Source organism: Filicampus tigris, chromosome 12, assembly GCF_054856515.1.
Source record: "Filicampus tigris isolate MCC_2025a chromosome 12, RoL_Ftig_1.0, whole genome shotgun sequence".
Classification (NCBI taxonomy): domain Eukaryota; kingdom Metazoa; phylum Chordata; class Actinopteri; order Syngnathiformes; family Syngnathidae; genus Filicampus; species Filicampus tigris.
This window is the reverse complement of record NC_141228.1, coordinates 9,856,366-9,869,926: the sequence shown is the minus strand read 5'-3', so window position 1 is coordinate 9,869,926 and position 13,561 is coordinate 9,856,366. Positions and strand designations below refer to the sequence as shown.

Genomic DNA, 13,561 nt, shown 5'->3' with positions numbered 1-13,561 from the left:
TTTGGAAACCAGAGAGGACAATATGAGTAGTGTGGCTAGGAGAGGCGACCATTGTCAAACAGAGCACTGTTTGAGATCATGTGCTTAAAGGCCCTGATACACCAAACCGACGTCAGAGGTCGTGAAGCCTCGTGGCGTCTTTAAGTGCCGTCTAATTGGTGGGGTGTTTACGTATGTTGAATCGGCGTCGCCAGTCGTGACATTTGGTCACTCTGATTGGCTGTTAGCTAGCAAATCAGCGCTTGGGGCACCAACCGGATGTGACAAATGTGGAAAAACAGTGAGCACGCCTCTGCTGCCTTAATCTTCTTACAAGTTCAAGAGCGAGGGTTGACAATGTAAGTATTTCACAATACAGTGTCAAGAATGTGATGCTTTACTTCGCGTGGGAGTTCATCATATAGCTGAATGCATTGTTTATGTTTTTATGATCCGCCCCCGGCCAACATCTTTCCGGTTGGATTTTTCTAACAATGAGAAATAGTGACTACCGCCGCCGATGGTATGGAAGGGTATTACATCTTATGCATGCGCAGAAGGTACTTTTAATGGTCAGCGTCGCTGTCTGTCCTTGCGGTGTGTTTTGCCAGCGTGCCGTGCCGACAGCCGGCCGGACGCCACAGGGGGTAAGCGTATGTCACTGTTGGCCAATGTCGTTTTGGTGTATCAGGGCCTTAAAAGATCGCTGGGTGGCAACAACCACTCTTGAGAATCAGCTGACATGACCAGCGTTTCCTCAACAGACTCACTCTCATGCTCAACTATTGGTAGTTGATCAATTTAAAAGAACAGTGTTAAAGAATTGGGATACCTTTTTGAAACTATACTGCAGTGTTGAATAATGGACTGAAGGCTGACATGCCCATGTCTACTTGGGCAGCAGGGAACAATTGTTGAAGTTCAGATGCAGTTTCAGACTGTCATACCAGATGGGTTTTGTCATCAGACAATTGTCAACGGGGAATTCAAACACACCCCGTTTCACATGGACGAACCTACCGTGTGATAGTTGATCATCTCCTGAAGGCTTTCTGCGAACTTTGACAGACTGGACTGTGGAGAGAAAAGGGGGTTTAAGAGCAATTTTAAAAAGTCAGTCAAAATCTGTTAAAGATGACGTAAAAAGCAGTAATACATAGGCAATTTTAAAACATTGATAAGGATCAGTCAAATGCAAACTTCATCATGATATGGCGAAAGAATGGGAAGAAACACAGTTTCCCAGAATATGTAAACCTGATCTGTATTTAAAAAAAACTCAAGTGACACTTAGATAAATCAATCAAACATTTTCCAGCATTAATGTCACAAAAGCACAAAACACAAAGGAGGTGCGAGTCAAAGTTGTATTTACCTCGATGACTTCATCTTTGGTAGATTGCAGGGCAAGCTCCCGGATGCCGTTGACAAACTGTTTGTTGGCAGCATTGTAAGCTTTCCCAGCATCTATCATCCCAATACACAACTTCACCAGCTAAAGAAAGATAACATCAATAAAGCATGTCATGAAAAGGGGGTACAATTTAGGAATGTTATAATGTAGTGTGGGGCATGAGTCCAAAACATTGTTAGCTTCTTCATATAAAAAAGGAGTTTGTGTCTCTTCTGAGTCACTGGGGGGGCGGAGGGGCAGAGATAATTTCAGGTTATGTAAACAAAAACAGGGCTTGTCTATACACCATTCTCTCCCACAGAGATGTCTGAGCAAAAATGAAGCAAACAAAAAAAGCAATTAAACTGTCAAGGTCTGAAAAAAAAAATCATTCATCCAGCAATTAACAGCTTGCACTGTATTTATTATACTTATATATTAAATTGTTGTTATAGATTTTTTTTATTTTGTTGTGCCCAGGCGGCACGGTGGCCGACTGGCTAGCACGTCCGCCTCACAGGGAGTTTGCATGTTCTCCCCGTGCCTAAATGTAGTCCTGAAAAGTTTTGAAAATGCTTCTACTAGCTCAGGTACTTCTATCAACTAGATGCTACTGTATTTCAAGCTAACTAGAGCAGACTCCGATCTTACTGACTGGGTGCACGGTTTGCACAAGACAGAGTCACAAATGTTCGTTTACTTGTCATTGGAACGCGGTTATAGAGTCCCTGGTTAAAGCAAACTGCTGTTAAAATCGTGTGAAAAGCTCTGTAAGGTTTGGATACACTGGCAAGCACAGTTTACATTTACAATAAATGGACACATACACAATGAAAGCAACTGCATCTACACATTCATGGCTCGACACACTGACGAGCTGCGTCAGTATGTTTAAGAATAAACTGAATAGTCAGCAGGGAGAAAATTTAAGTGTCTCGGGAGAATTAACTAACAATTATGGGAATGTAATTATGTTGTATTGTCTTGTTTTAAGTGTGTTACTACATGTGTGAGTGGCTGTTTAAAGTCTCCGCCCATCAATACACACAAAGGCACACGCGCACGTACACGCACGCACATACACACATACCGCTAACAGACCACTCTCCAGTAGATCCTTCCTCTTTACAGCAAGAGGGGAAGTGAAGGCTGGACTGAGTCACAGAGGTGGAGTTTTGAGGAGGGGGGGAGGAGGAGGACACTATAAGTCCAGGAACAATGAACATGAATAGTTTGGGCCCAAGGTCTTTCCCTCACTGCGTAAACATACTGTTTGCTCGGACAACAGATTGGGTTGCTAAATACTGTATTATGGGACGACACAGAACCACTCAATATGGAGTATTACAGCCAGACTGCAGAGGTGAAGAAAAATAAGTAAAATGATGAAGGGGCAAAGGTGTTGTTAGTCCGATAGCATTTATTAAAAGAAAAAAAAAAAAGTCAAAATTCAAGTCAATTTCAATCCGATTTTTCGATTTATTGATGGAATAATCAATTCTAAAAATATTCAATAGCGCTTGTTGGTACTCACTTTGTCAAGCTTCGATTCCAACTCGCACACATCCCCCTCCACATCCTCTATGGTAGCTCTGCAGAGGAAAAATACAACATTTGAAAAGTCATGTTGGCGTGGGACAATACCTACTAGTCAGCTTGATATACTAGTGTTTAAGAGAAATGTTACCACATCGCAATGTGAAAATTATCAAGAGAAAGACTGTAATATACTACTTTTGTTTTTGTTTACTTTTCTATCATCGGGTCGTTATGTTAGGTTAATATGCATTATTTGTACTACTCACGGTAAAGTGTTGTTTTTAACTCATCCACTGCCATTGACGAATTGACTTGTCTTTTCACAGTCCAGCCATTCAATCCCAGGGAATTTATTCATATTTGTTTCAAATTTTTCCAAACGTTACGGTAAAAGAGGTTCTGAAAATGTCCGGCAGGGAACAAGTTAAGAAATGCGTGAGGTCAGCGACGGTCCTCTCAATGATAGGAAAGCAGTGTTTGAGAGAGTGATTCGGTGAAATTGGACAGATTAAAGCAGATGGATTAAAAGCAACTCTACTGTAACAGCAGTGAGACATTTGCCAAACTCCCTGCAGCTGTTTGTTGTTTGTCCCTTGAGCCACAGCAACAACCGCTAACATCATCTGGCATCATGTCAAAACACCGGAGGCAATCTCACACTTTTACTCAGGAAACCTTGTACACGTAGGTTTCAGAAAAAAATGTAATACAGTAAGTACACAAAGCATAGTGACCTACGGCATTGAAAATCGCCAATTTCCCCAAGATACCATTCAATTCAATTTAGTAGAAAGTGACTTACGTTTCTCAAAAATACAAGTACTGTCTACATTGTAGAAAGATTCTTGTAGACTCCACAAGAATCTTTCTGCAGTTGACACACTAAATGTGAACAGTTTGGGGACAAAACATGCTGTGGCCATTGTTCAACCAAGGACAACATGACAATGACCTCAAAGCTTGTGAATGTACTGCTGCCCAGGAATGCAGGCAAAACAGCTATCACATGTATTTAACGTGAAAAACATGCACCAGCAGCAAGTGAAGCTACAATCTGTAGACATTCCAAACCATACCGCTTGCACCTGTAGAAACTTGCAAATAAATTCATTTGGCCAACTATGTTTAGTCACTTCTTGCAAATATTAAGATACTGTATACTGAACAGCAAGTTATTATTAACCAATACATAGAACGTTTTTATTATACTAGAAGGAACAAAAACATTAAAGGATATATATATATATAAAAAAAAAAAAAATTACTAATAATAATTATCATTCTCGACCAGGTATGGGCATTTGACTACATTTCCTTGACCTTGAGTAATTACAGGATAAAATTTAAAAGAAAAGAAAAAAAAAATCAATGAAATGTTATTTGTCATGGCATATGAAAACTCCAAATGTGGTGAACGCCAGTGTGGAGATATAACGCTGCTCAAAATAGTTATGCCATTGTGGAGATTTGGGTGCAGACTAACTTTTTGTACTGGTTGTACTGGGGCACCCATTTTTTTTCTTTGGTGACTAAGACATATTTTTGACTGCATCACATTCAACACCACAGTTTTATAGGTTGACAACTTGAAAAAGATAAAAAAAAATTGCTGGTCATCGTAAAGTTCTTTATTTGAATCGCAACAGAACAAAACAGGCAAAAGTATCGTTGCTTACAACTTTTGAATACATCATTAAACTTAACATTCAAGAAGAAGTTGTCAATTGTTCTTATTGTCTTATCATCCACAGCCATTTCTACTCTATCTGTTCGGCATAGGTCACTCACCTAGGCCTGTCACTGTCACATCATTTTTTTCTACAATGATATATTTTCCCCAAAACTATTATGATAAACGATATCGTTGATGTTTTTTATGTTGCTATTATGATAAGCACGGCGTCCTAATTTTTCCCTGGTGGATGGTACAAAAAGGTCAATACTGCCTGTTTTACTTGCATCCAAGCATGTCTTATATGAAAAAAGTTTCCTTCGTGTCAGAGTAACGTTTATGATTTTTAGCGTTGCAGACGACAGGCAAAATCAGCCACAACTAATTGTAAGCAATTCATTATTTGTTCATGTTTCTATTAAAATAATCTTAAGTGTCAGCCCAAAAGAACATGCAGATGGAGAGGAGCACTTTCAAAATTGAAAGTGTAGGACACGCCTTCACAGCTGTGACCTTGAAGCACGCTCAGGAAACCTAATGAGCAAAGGAGGAAAGACACACCAACTATGTGTTCCAAATACAACTCCTTTTCACAGAAATACATCAAATGTAGAATGTGTGCTACAGTTACAGTACAACCATTCACAACTCTAACGCAGTAAGTTGATTATTGTAATAAATCTACCAATATAAGGCAAAAAGAATGCTCTATATGACAGGATTTGGCATGGAGGTAGACCCAAATGCAGGGAGGCGAGGCAGGAGGACTGCTTATGATATTTTAATGAAAATGAAACGAAACACACTTGAACGGTTATGAGGCTTGATTTGGCCAGGTGACGACAACCGGTAACTCTGTCACCATGACAGCATCAACAACTCAGACTAAAACAGCAAACGCAAGGACAACTATGACAACAGCGACTACACGACAATGACAAAAACTAGCAACGTAAATACAAGCACACTGACGCGACAACGAGAAACACCTGGACAAGAGACACGAGGTAGGAGGGAGCTGATTGGCCAACACTAGGGAATGGAAGGCACACAGGGGGACACAATAATCATGACGAGACAGACACAGAACACTGAGCAAAACGTGAAACTAAAGAAAACCCAAAACCAAAACAAACCAAACATGACACTATAGAGAGTAACACACTGAATTTACAACGGTATTTGAGTTTGCCTACATCCGTCCATGTCGTTGTGTGTTATGTAATGGACGCGTTAACGGTGTCATCCAACATCATAATCTCTCTTTTTGGGCTCATGATTCTTTGCAAATCCAATTTCATTTTCACAGTGCGGCATGGGTCCTCTAAGGACGGTGCAGCCTTTTTTATATGGAGATCATGTCAAATGGAATCATCAGAACAATAAGGTACAAATTTACCCACATTTACCAAATTGAACACAGCAAAGGGTCCGCTGATAGTGTAGTGGTACACACGCCTGAGTTGTGTGCGGGCAGCGTGGGATCGATTCCCGCTCAGTGACAGTGTCTATGTGTGCCCTGCGACTGGCTGGCGACCAGTTCGGGGTGTAGTCTGCCTTCGCCCATTGACGGCTGGGATAGGCTCCAGCAACTCCCCGCGACCCTATATAGGATAAGCGCTTTGGAAGATGACATGACATGACAACACAGCAAAGGGGGGTAATTGCAGCAACTGCGTGTTCTTTCATACGGCAACACAAAATCTCAAGAATCAGTCAACACCTGATGTGATGAATAAAATACTTGTTGGACAGCACTAATTGCTTTCAAACTTAACTGGGAATAGAAGGACAGTAAGTGTTGGTTTTTTTTTTTACAGGCAGTGTAAAAGGGCCTGTAATGAACTCAGTCATAGTTATATAGTATCAATGTAAAATGTAAACTACACTGGCACTGGGATGGAGCATCCAGATTGGGTGGCATATAATAGACTCAAGACAAAATATAACATCAGTCAGAACAGACGGAATTAATACTTTTTTAGCCTTTGACAATAGAACTGAATCATGTCATCAAATATGGACCAACACATTTTTTCACATTTATTTTCAAAATAGTTGTGAAAACAAATGCTTATCGCATCTTTTCAAAGGGACATCAATAAGCTTGCATCTGTGGAGAGCCCATATGCTGCTGTGAAGGTGGGCAAGTGATGCAGGTATTTTGCTTCAAGTGCAAAGCCTTTTTGGCAAATCATCTGACGTCTGGCTCCAGGAAAGCAAAAAAAAAAAAAACTCTCACAAGGCACAAGCTCGCAACTGACTTTGTTCTCATTTCATCACAATTAACTAAATTCAACTTTGTGATAAATGTGAAGCTACATTTCCATTTCAGAAATGTCATAGGTGAACCTTGTACAAAAAGCTAACAGCATTTTGGTGTATGCAAATTGCACAAAATACAGTCATCTGTCTACTACACCCTCAACTTGTCTGTCCGAGACAAAACAAATGTGAGAACCAAGCCATTGTGGTTAAAAAGCTGGATAGTGAGACCGACGCTAAGGCTAGATAAAGACTGAGGTGTGGTTTGATGTCGTCTACAGCCCATCCAAAGGAAAAAAGCCAGCTTTGCAAACCACATTAGCAAGGAAAAGGCCAATTCAGCATTCAAGGAATGTTTAGGTCCATGTTCTCACTGAAGAGGTATTTTTTCACAGCAGGGATGGTCCTTCTTAAAACTACGATCTTTTCGTAAAAAATAAAAAAAATACTACATTCTTTAAAATTCGTGCAAGCCTGCCTTGTTTGGACAGACACCTTCAATGAAGCGTGGTTTCACAATTTCCAACATTACCATTTTGAAGTGGAAACCAAACCACATCAGGTAAGTAGAAAGAGATAAAAACAAAAATTGTTGTTTGAATATAAGAGAGATGGCGACAGAGAAAGGAATATACACTGTGTTGCTTGCTCACAGATGATGTGAGAATTTTGTCTTGATTTTGTTTAATTCATTGGCGAGTTACATGCTGCAATAAGAATATCCACATGATATTTTTTTAAGGGAGGTAGGGGCTCTTCTGAGTGTCCCCTCCAATTAATTCTGTCTCATTAAATCCAAAAACAAGGTACAAAAGGGAATACTTTATATTTGTTCCATGTGAAAGCCAGCTAGAGAATAGTAATGACACCTGTACTTTGCTTTGTGCTGCCATGTTCTGAGTGCAAAGGTTTGTAGGGCAGCCAGAAAATGTAGTCATCCCGTAGTGTTACAGGTAACTCAAGAGCCTGCACTTCCTATGACCAACCAGCATAAACAAAGGCAAGTCTTGCATCAGAAGAAGGCCAAAGCGCATCTTACTGCAGCATCCCTGAAAAGAGACATGCCCTTCAAAGTCCTTCTACTCGAAGTTGCTGTTCAGGAGGCCGGTCTGTCAAATGCCTTCTGTATGAAAAATCAGCTAGAAAAACGTAGCTACCAACAAAACACTATTGTCAATAAAATATAATGCCACAGTAACCAAAATTGGCTCTTCAAATAATTAAGTCAAAACATGTAAAGACCACCTGCTTTATTTCATGTCACAACGCTCTTACTTTTTGAGTATTATTTTACAAAATTTACAGGCCGCTCAGGTGGGATTCTGAGTGCGAGGCGGGGGGGGGGCGTCGCTTCGGTGGCCCGTCAAAACATGTCTTTATGCAAAAGCGGTCCGTGGTGCAAAAAAAAAAAAAAACGATTGGTCACTATCGGACAATAGCGATGTAACGATATCGAAATGTTGTTATAGGATATTATCACGATATCAACCACAATACGATAATTATCACGATATTGTGGCGAGGTTGGCAAAATAATGTCAAAAAGCTCACAATACTGTATTAAAGCTCACGATATTGTAAAAAAAAAAAAAAGCTCATGTCAACACCATAATTTTGTTATTGTGGACATAAATGTGGAGAATGGGGTGAGCACATTTCTTTGACGGAGATCCTGTAATTGTTTGAAAGTGGAGCAGCGGTTCTATGGAGATGCATCCTGCTGTTGTAGAACACGCTAATGGAGGCTCTAACAACATCAACAAAATGAAATCATTATTTAAAGATCAACATTTACACATGCTGCTGGGGAATGGTGAACATTTCGAGCAGCCTGATGATATCGTGGGCACATTTTCCCTGAAGGTGCATGATTACATGAAACCTGTCAGTCCCCACTGTTAATCGCCATTACAAATGCCAATTAAAAGGAAATGGCCCGCAGCATAATTAAATGGCACAACAACAGGGCCAGCATGCTAACAAGCACACAGCTTGCCTCCCAAGAGACGCTCATCTATGGCAATATGGGCACTGCTCACCAGGTGCAGGTTCAGTGCCTGTGATCTGCTGACTCGACAACTGTCAGTGACTCAGGGGAAAGCAGGAACGTTTGACCAATTCCTTCACATAACAGAACCCACCCAAGCTCCAAATAGGCACCGCAGATATGCAAACTTCAATCATGTTATCACGATCAAGAACAAAGTGAGGAAAAGGAAGGAAGTCACTGCTTAGTGCTAATTAATTTTTACTTCAACTTTTTAGTTTATAATCTAGAATTGTTGTGCTTATTTTGTATCCTACTCGGATGCCGTAACTTGTTCATGTGTAAACTCAATGTCAAACAATGTGAAACAACAATTACCGCTAACTCCATACAAAACATGACTAATTGTGTGATATTTAAACTCGCCACTGGAAACGTACTTTCACAGGACGCTACATTAGGTACAGCTGCTCATCTGACATGGTCACACTACTAATAATAGTCAAAGGGCGCTTTGCTTGCTTAGTAGTGTTATTGGGGTAGGGGTGGTACCTGTATATGCTAGTGCCATGAGGTCCATATCGTGATATTATTGTACCGTGACATTTGGATATTGTGATATCCCTACACTTAATACATTTTAAAATTTGACAATTTACCATCGATAAATTCGCATATTATTCCGCATGTAAAAACCAAACTGTAATTCTGAGTAAGTAGTTTTGATGCTCATCATAACCAGGACAGCAAAGCATGTAGTATAGCCTACTTCATGCATCTCGTAAATGTATCAACTTAGGTTGACAAAAATAAAAATACAACATGGTTTATAAACACAAACAGCTCCAGGGCCAACATGAGGATGAGTGCAAAAAACTACAAGATTGTGCCAAATTACCACTTGAAAACAAGCCTTTCTCTTTGGGGGCTCAATATTCTCTGGCACAAAGTTGAAAGTAAACACTTAAATGGAAACAGATGTTGAGTGAATGAAAGCTGCTCCACTTTACTGGTGTGTGGATCATGTTTTCATCCATTCTCTCCTGCTTTATCCTCCTCTCTGACCAAAAACAAGATGTTGGATTGGGGGCAGGGGCGGAGCTATGGGTGGGCCTGGGTGTGCACAGGCCCACCCAGATTGACAGACTGCCCACCCAGTGAGATTCATGAAAAAATATGTACTTTAAAATTCTTTGTAAATTATTATTAAATTATTTTGGAATTTGTGTTTCATTGTGTTTTTTTTTTATTTGATTGAATATTAAGAATGACATGATTGTGGTTGACTAAGGAAGATCTGAACTTCATATTATTCAGTTTGTCATTTGATTTGAAATACGATGTATCGGGACAGGAAGATTGTGCTCAGTGAGAGAAATATTCAGGCTCACCCTGATTTTTCCAGGCCCACCCATCAGCCACGTTCTGGCTCCGCCCCTGGTTGGGGGGGTGGGAAAAAAATCCCAGTGAAACATAGTATAAGTGGAAAACTGTCCGCAAATAATCTATGACTCATCCGAACACGTGATAAGCCTGCAGCAGCGTGAGGAAAGCCAAGTGATGACTTTACTACATGGCTAAAGGTCACCAAAGTCATGGATGAATGTGGTTATGACTGCACAACATTCTGGGATGAAGTTACAGGCTGGGTAGTCTTGACAACTTCACATTAACATCACCAATGACATTAACATTAATGGGATGTAAATGACAGTTACATAAAATTATGACAGCAAAATAAAAATAGCTATTGTTGTTTAAGTATTTTATTGAACCAAAATACAATCAATTGTAGCTCCGTAAATTATTTCTCTAATCTGATAGTTTTGTCAAGTCAAAATCAAAACACCATAATACTCAAGCAATAATCTGCATCTGAACGTTAGTCACCTAACGCTTTTCACTCCCCCAAGTGCGGGAGTCAGCTGTTATCGCAGATGGGTTTTTCTCCACATTAACTCATTCACTGCCAGACATTTTCAGACCCCTTCTTTTACCCTAACGTTTGAAAAAAAAATAGAAAAAAATATCAATAAATTCCTGGGATTGAATGGGCTGGACTGTGAAAAGACAAATAAATTTGTCAATGGTAGTGAATGAGTTAATGTTAGACATGCTCAGTTACAGCCATACTTACTGTTTTCATTGGATCATAAATGTAATTAACTGCTTTCACTTTCTTTGTTGTTGAGTTGCATTATTGCTATTTTATGTTATAAGTGAAGTGCTCTGTTACAATTTTGATAGTTATTATGACTTGTGTGCTGAAGAAATTCAGGTTACATCGCATCAATAGGAAGTTACGGAACTCAGTCGTAAACTGAGAACCCCCTGTCTTTTCCAATTTTTAAATCTAAGCAAAACAGGTTGATTGACCTGCATCCTGTAATTGATTGTACACAACGTTTGATTCAACTGTATTTACAAGTGCACTGTCACACACATACGTGAGAGATGTATCACATGGTTTCAGTGGTATACTGTAGATTACTGCTTGTCTAGTGGCTTTGAGAGCTCAAATCAACACTTATGACAAGATCAAACTGACTGCAAAGATTCCGCATTTTATGTTCTGAGTGTCAAAAAAAGAATGTAACCATGCTGTTAAGAAAAGGAACTAAAAGAATCGTTTTGAGACATACTTAACAGATAACACTTTTGACCAGCCAACTCTAACAAGCACAACAGTTCAGGATCAGGACACTCCCTTTGTATATATTTTTAAAAATCCTGCAATGCTAAAATGCTCAACAAACGAGTCTTTAACATCTGTTCCTCATTTGTATGAGAAGAGAGGATGTTGCAGAATCACAAAATCGGGAGGCCAAGAAAGGAACTTTAAGAGGTGTTTCTCGGATGCCTGGGAAATGTAAAATGAGGGCAAATAAGGAGGTTTAGAGCTAAAAATCTCGATTTGAAAACACTTCACAGGTTTGAAACACTGAAAGAAACTTTGGCTACAGCCAGCGAACATAACCCCGCTTTCACGTACCAAAAAAAAAACAAACAAAAAAAAACAATTGGGCTGTGAAGTGTGTCCAGTCATCATGCAAAGATCACACCCTGATTAAATCGGATGACATCATATACGATGGGTGACATAACATGAATGGTGAATTGTGGGAATTTGAGACGCAAATGGGAGCAAAGAATAAGTGTCATTAATACGCACAGTGTGATTTCTATTCATTAGTGTAGTTAATTGCATAATTTACTGCAAGAGCTGTTTCCACCAAGTGCAGTATAATATCCATTAATTATATCAACACCATTCAACTAAACCTTAGAGAGCTGACATTAAGAGTGCTAGTGTCCATTCTGGTGTAAAATGAGAACATCAGTAAGTCACACTGCATGACTAAGATGTTTGTTTACACAAAGCCACTTGATCAGTTATTACTATATAATCTGTCTGGTCCTCGTTGCATAATTGATCGACATTAAACAGACCCACTTGCTACTATGGCGACTACAGTATGTTGCTCTGTAAGTTTGTTTCCCTGCCTGCTCGGCTGGCTTCAGCTTTCTTGGGAGACCAAAATAGCAATGTGGCAGTCGTCAAACATCTTGCAATTGACTAGTGCTGAGCACAAAGCTAGCACTCTACATTTATGTCAAACACACATTGAGGGGAAAATGGGCACATTTACGCACACAGGCACACTCCGTGAGTTGTCATGGCTCACCTGAACCGTGGGGAGTCCTTCAAACATTCCTCGAAATCCACAGTTATCTTCATTTTGCCGTGTACACGTGAACCTTAAACACCCGATCGCCGTTTGAATGTGAGGACAGTAATCCAGGTTGAGTCTTTGTGGCTAATTAGCTTGTTTGCTAACGTTGGTGTCGCGCCGCGCTGCGCTGCGCCGCGCCGTTCGACCAGCTGGCTCCTGCCTCGGTCCGTCAAAGGCTCTGCTAGCCAGCTCGCCCCAAAAGGCCAGCAGCTACGTTTCACAATCGGCACAATTGTAACCATAAACGAGTGCAAGTGGACAGCGATAACGCCGAAACCGAACGCGACTATTTCGGACACAGCAGTCGGTCACGGGAACGAAAAGTGTCCTGTAGCTCGCTCATGGCAGCCAGTGGGGGAGAGAGGATTTTCTTCCACGCACATACTATGGACTCGTACGTAGATCGTCTATACACGCAACACATGATGCGACGCAACCGAAAGCCTCAGCTACACAGCGCGCGTGTTTCAATCTTCAATTCAAATGATCGCGACGCCATTCATAAAATATATTTTCTAAAAGTAACAAATGGACAACCTGCGAGATTAGGTCACACACCAATATATCGCTTGATCGTTTTTAATTGGTAAACGGGAGAAATAAGAATTTACACAAATTGAGAAAACCAATAACAGTAATTATGTATACAGCAATGTAATAGCAATAAAATAGTTTAAATAACTACATATTTTCGATTCCACACACATATGCATTACGAGTGAGTCGTTACTCCCGGTATTTGTCATCTTTGCACCCAGTGCAGGCTTCCTGATCCGTTGGAATTACTCTTGATGAGTCCCGGGACAAACAAGCTCTTTTCTTGCCGTACTACTCGATTGAATCCATTTAAGGGATTGTCTGCATTAAATAAATATAAATCGGTCGCTTGTAATCAAGCCCTGTATGCAATCTTTTGATTGAACAGACTTGTTTCTGCATGGCATTGAAGGGAGTTCATGAATTGCAGTTTCTAGTGCATGAACTCGGTCGTG

General features: G+C 40.2%; 1 protein-coding gene across 3 annotated transcripts in view; it reads right to left on the bottom strand.

Moving 5' to 3' along the window:
• Positions 1–13,058, bottom strand: part of LOC147138301 (arf-GAP with coiled-coil, ANK repeat and PH domain-containing protein 2-like) — a 36,351-nt gene extending 23,293 nt beyond the window's left edge. Inside the window, exons 1-4 of one of the 3 annotated variants that reach the window (XM_086046690.1) lie at positions 12,522–13,058; positions 2,907–2,964; positions 1,355–1,474; positions 1,000–1,053 (exon numbers count right to left, since the gene is read on the bottom strand). In XM_086046690.1, the coding sequence (XP_085902816.1) occupies positions 1,000–1,053; positions 1,355–1,474; positions 2,907–2,964; positions 12,522–12,574 (285 nt within the window). In that variant the 5' untranslated portion in view covers positions 12,575–13,058. The remainder of the gene's footprint in view (positions 1–999; positions 1,054–1,354; positions 1,475–2,906; positions 2,965–12,521) is intronic. The other 2 variants (XM_086046688.1, XM_086046689.1) reach the window with 2 other exon arrangements.
• Positions 13,059–13,561: the final 503 nt, after the last annotated feature.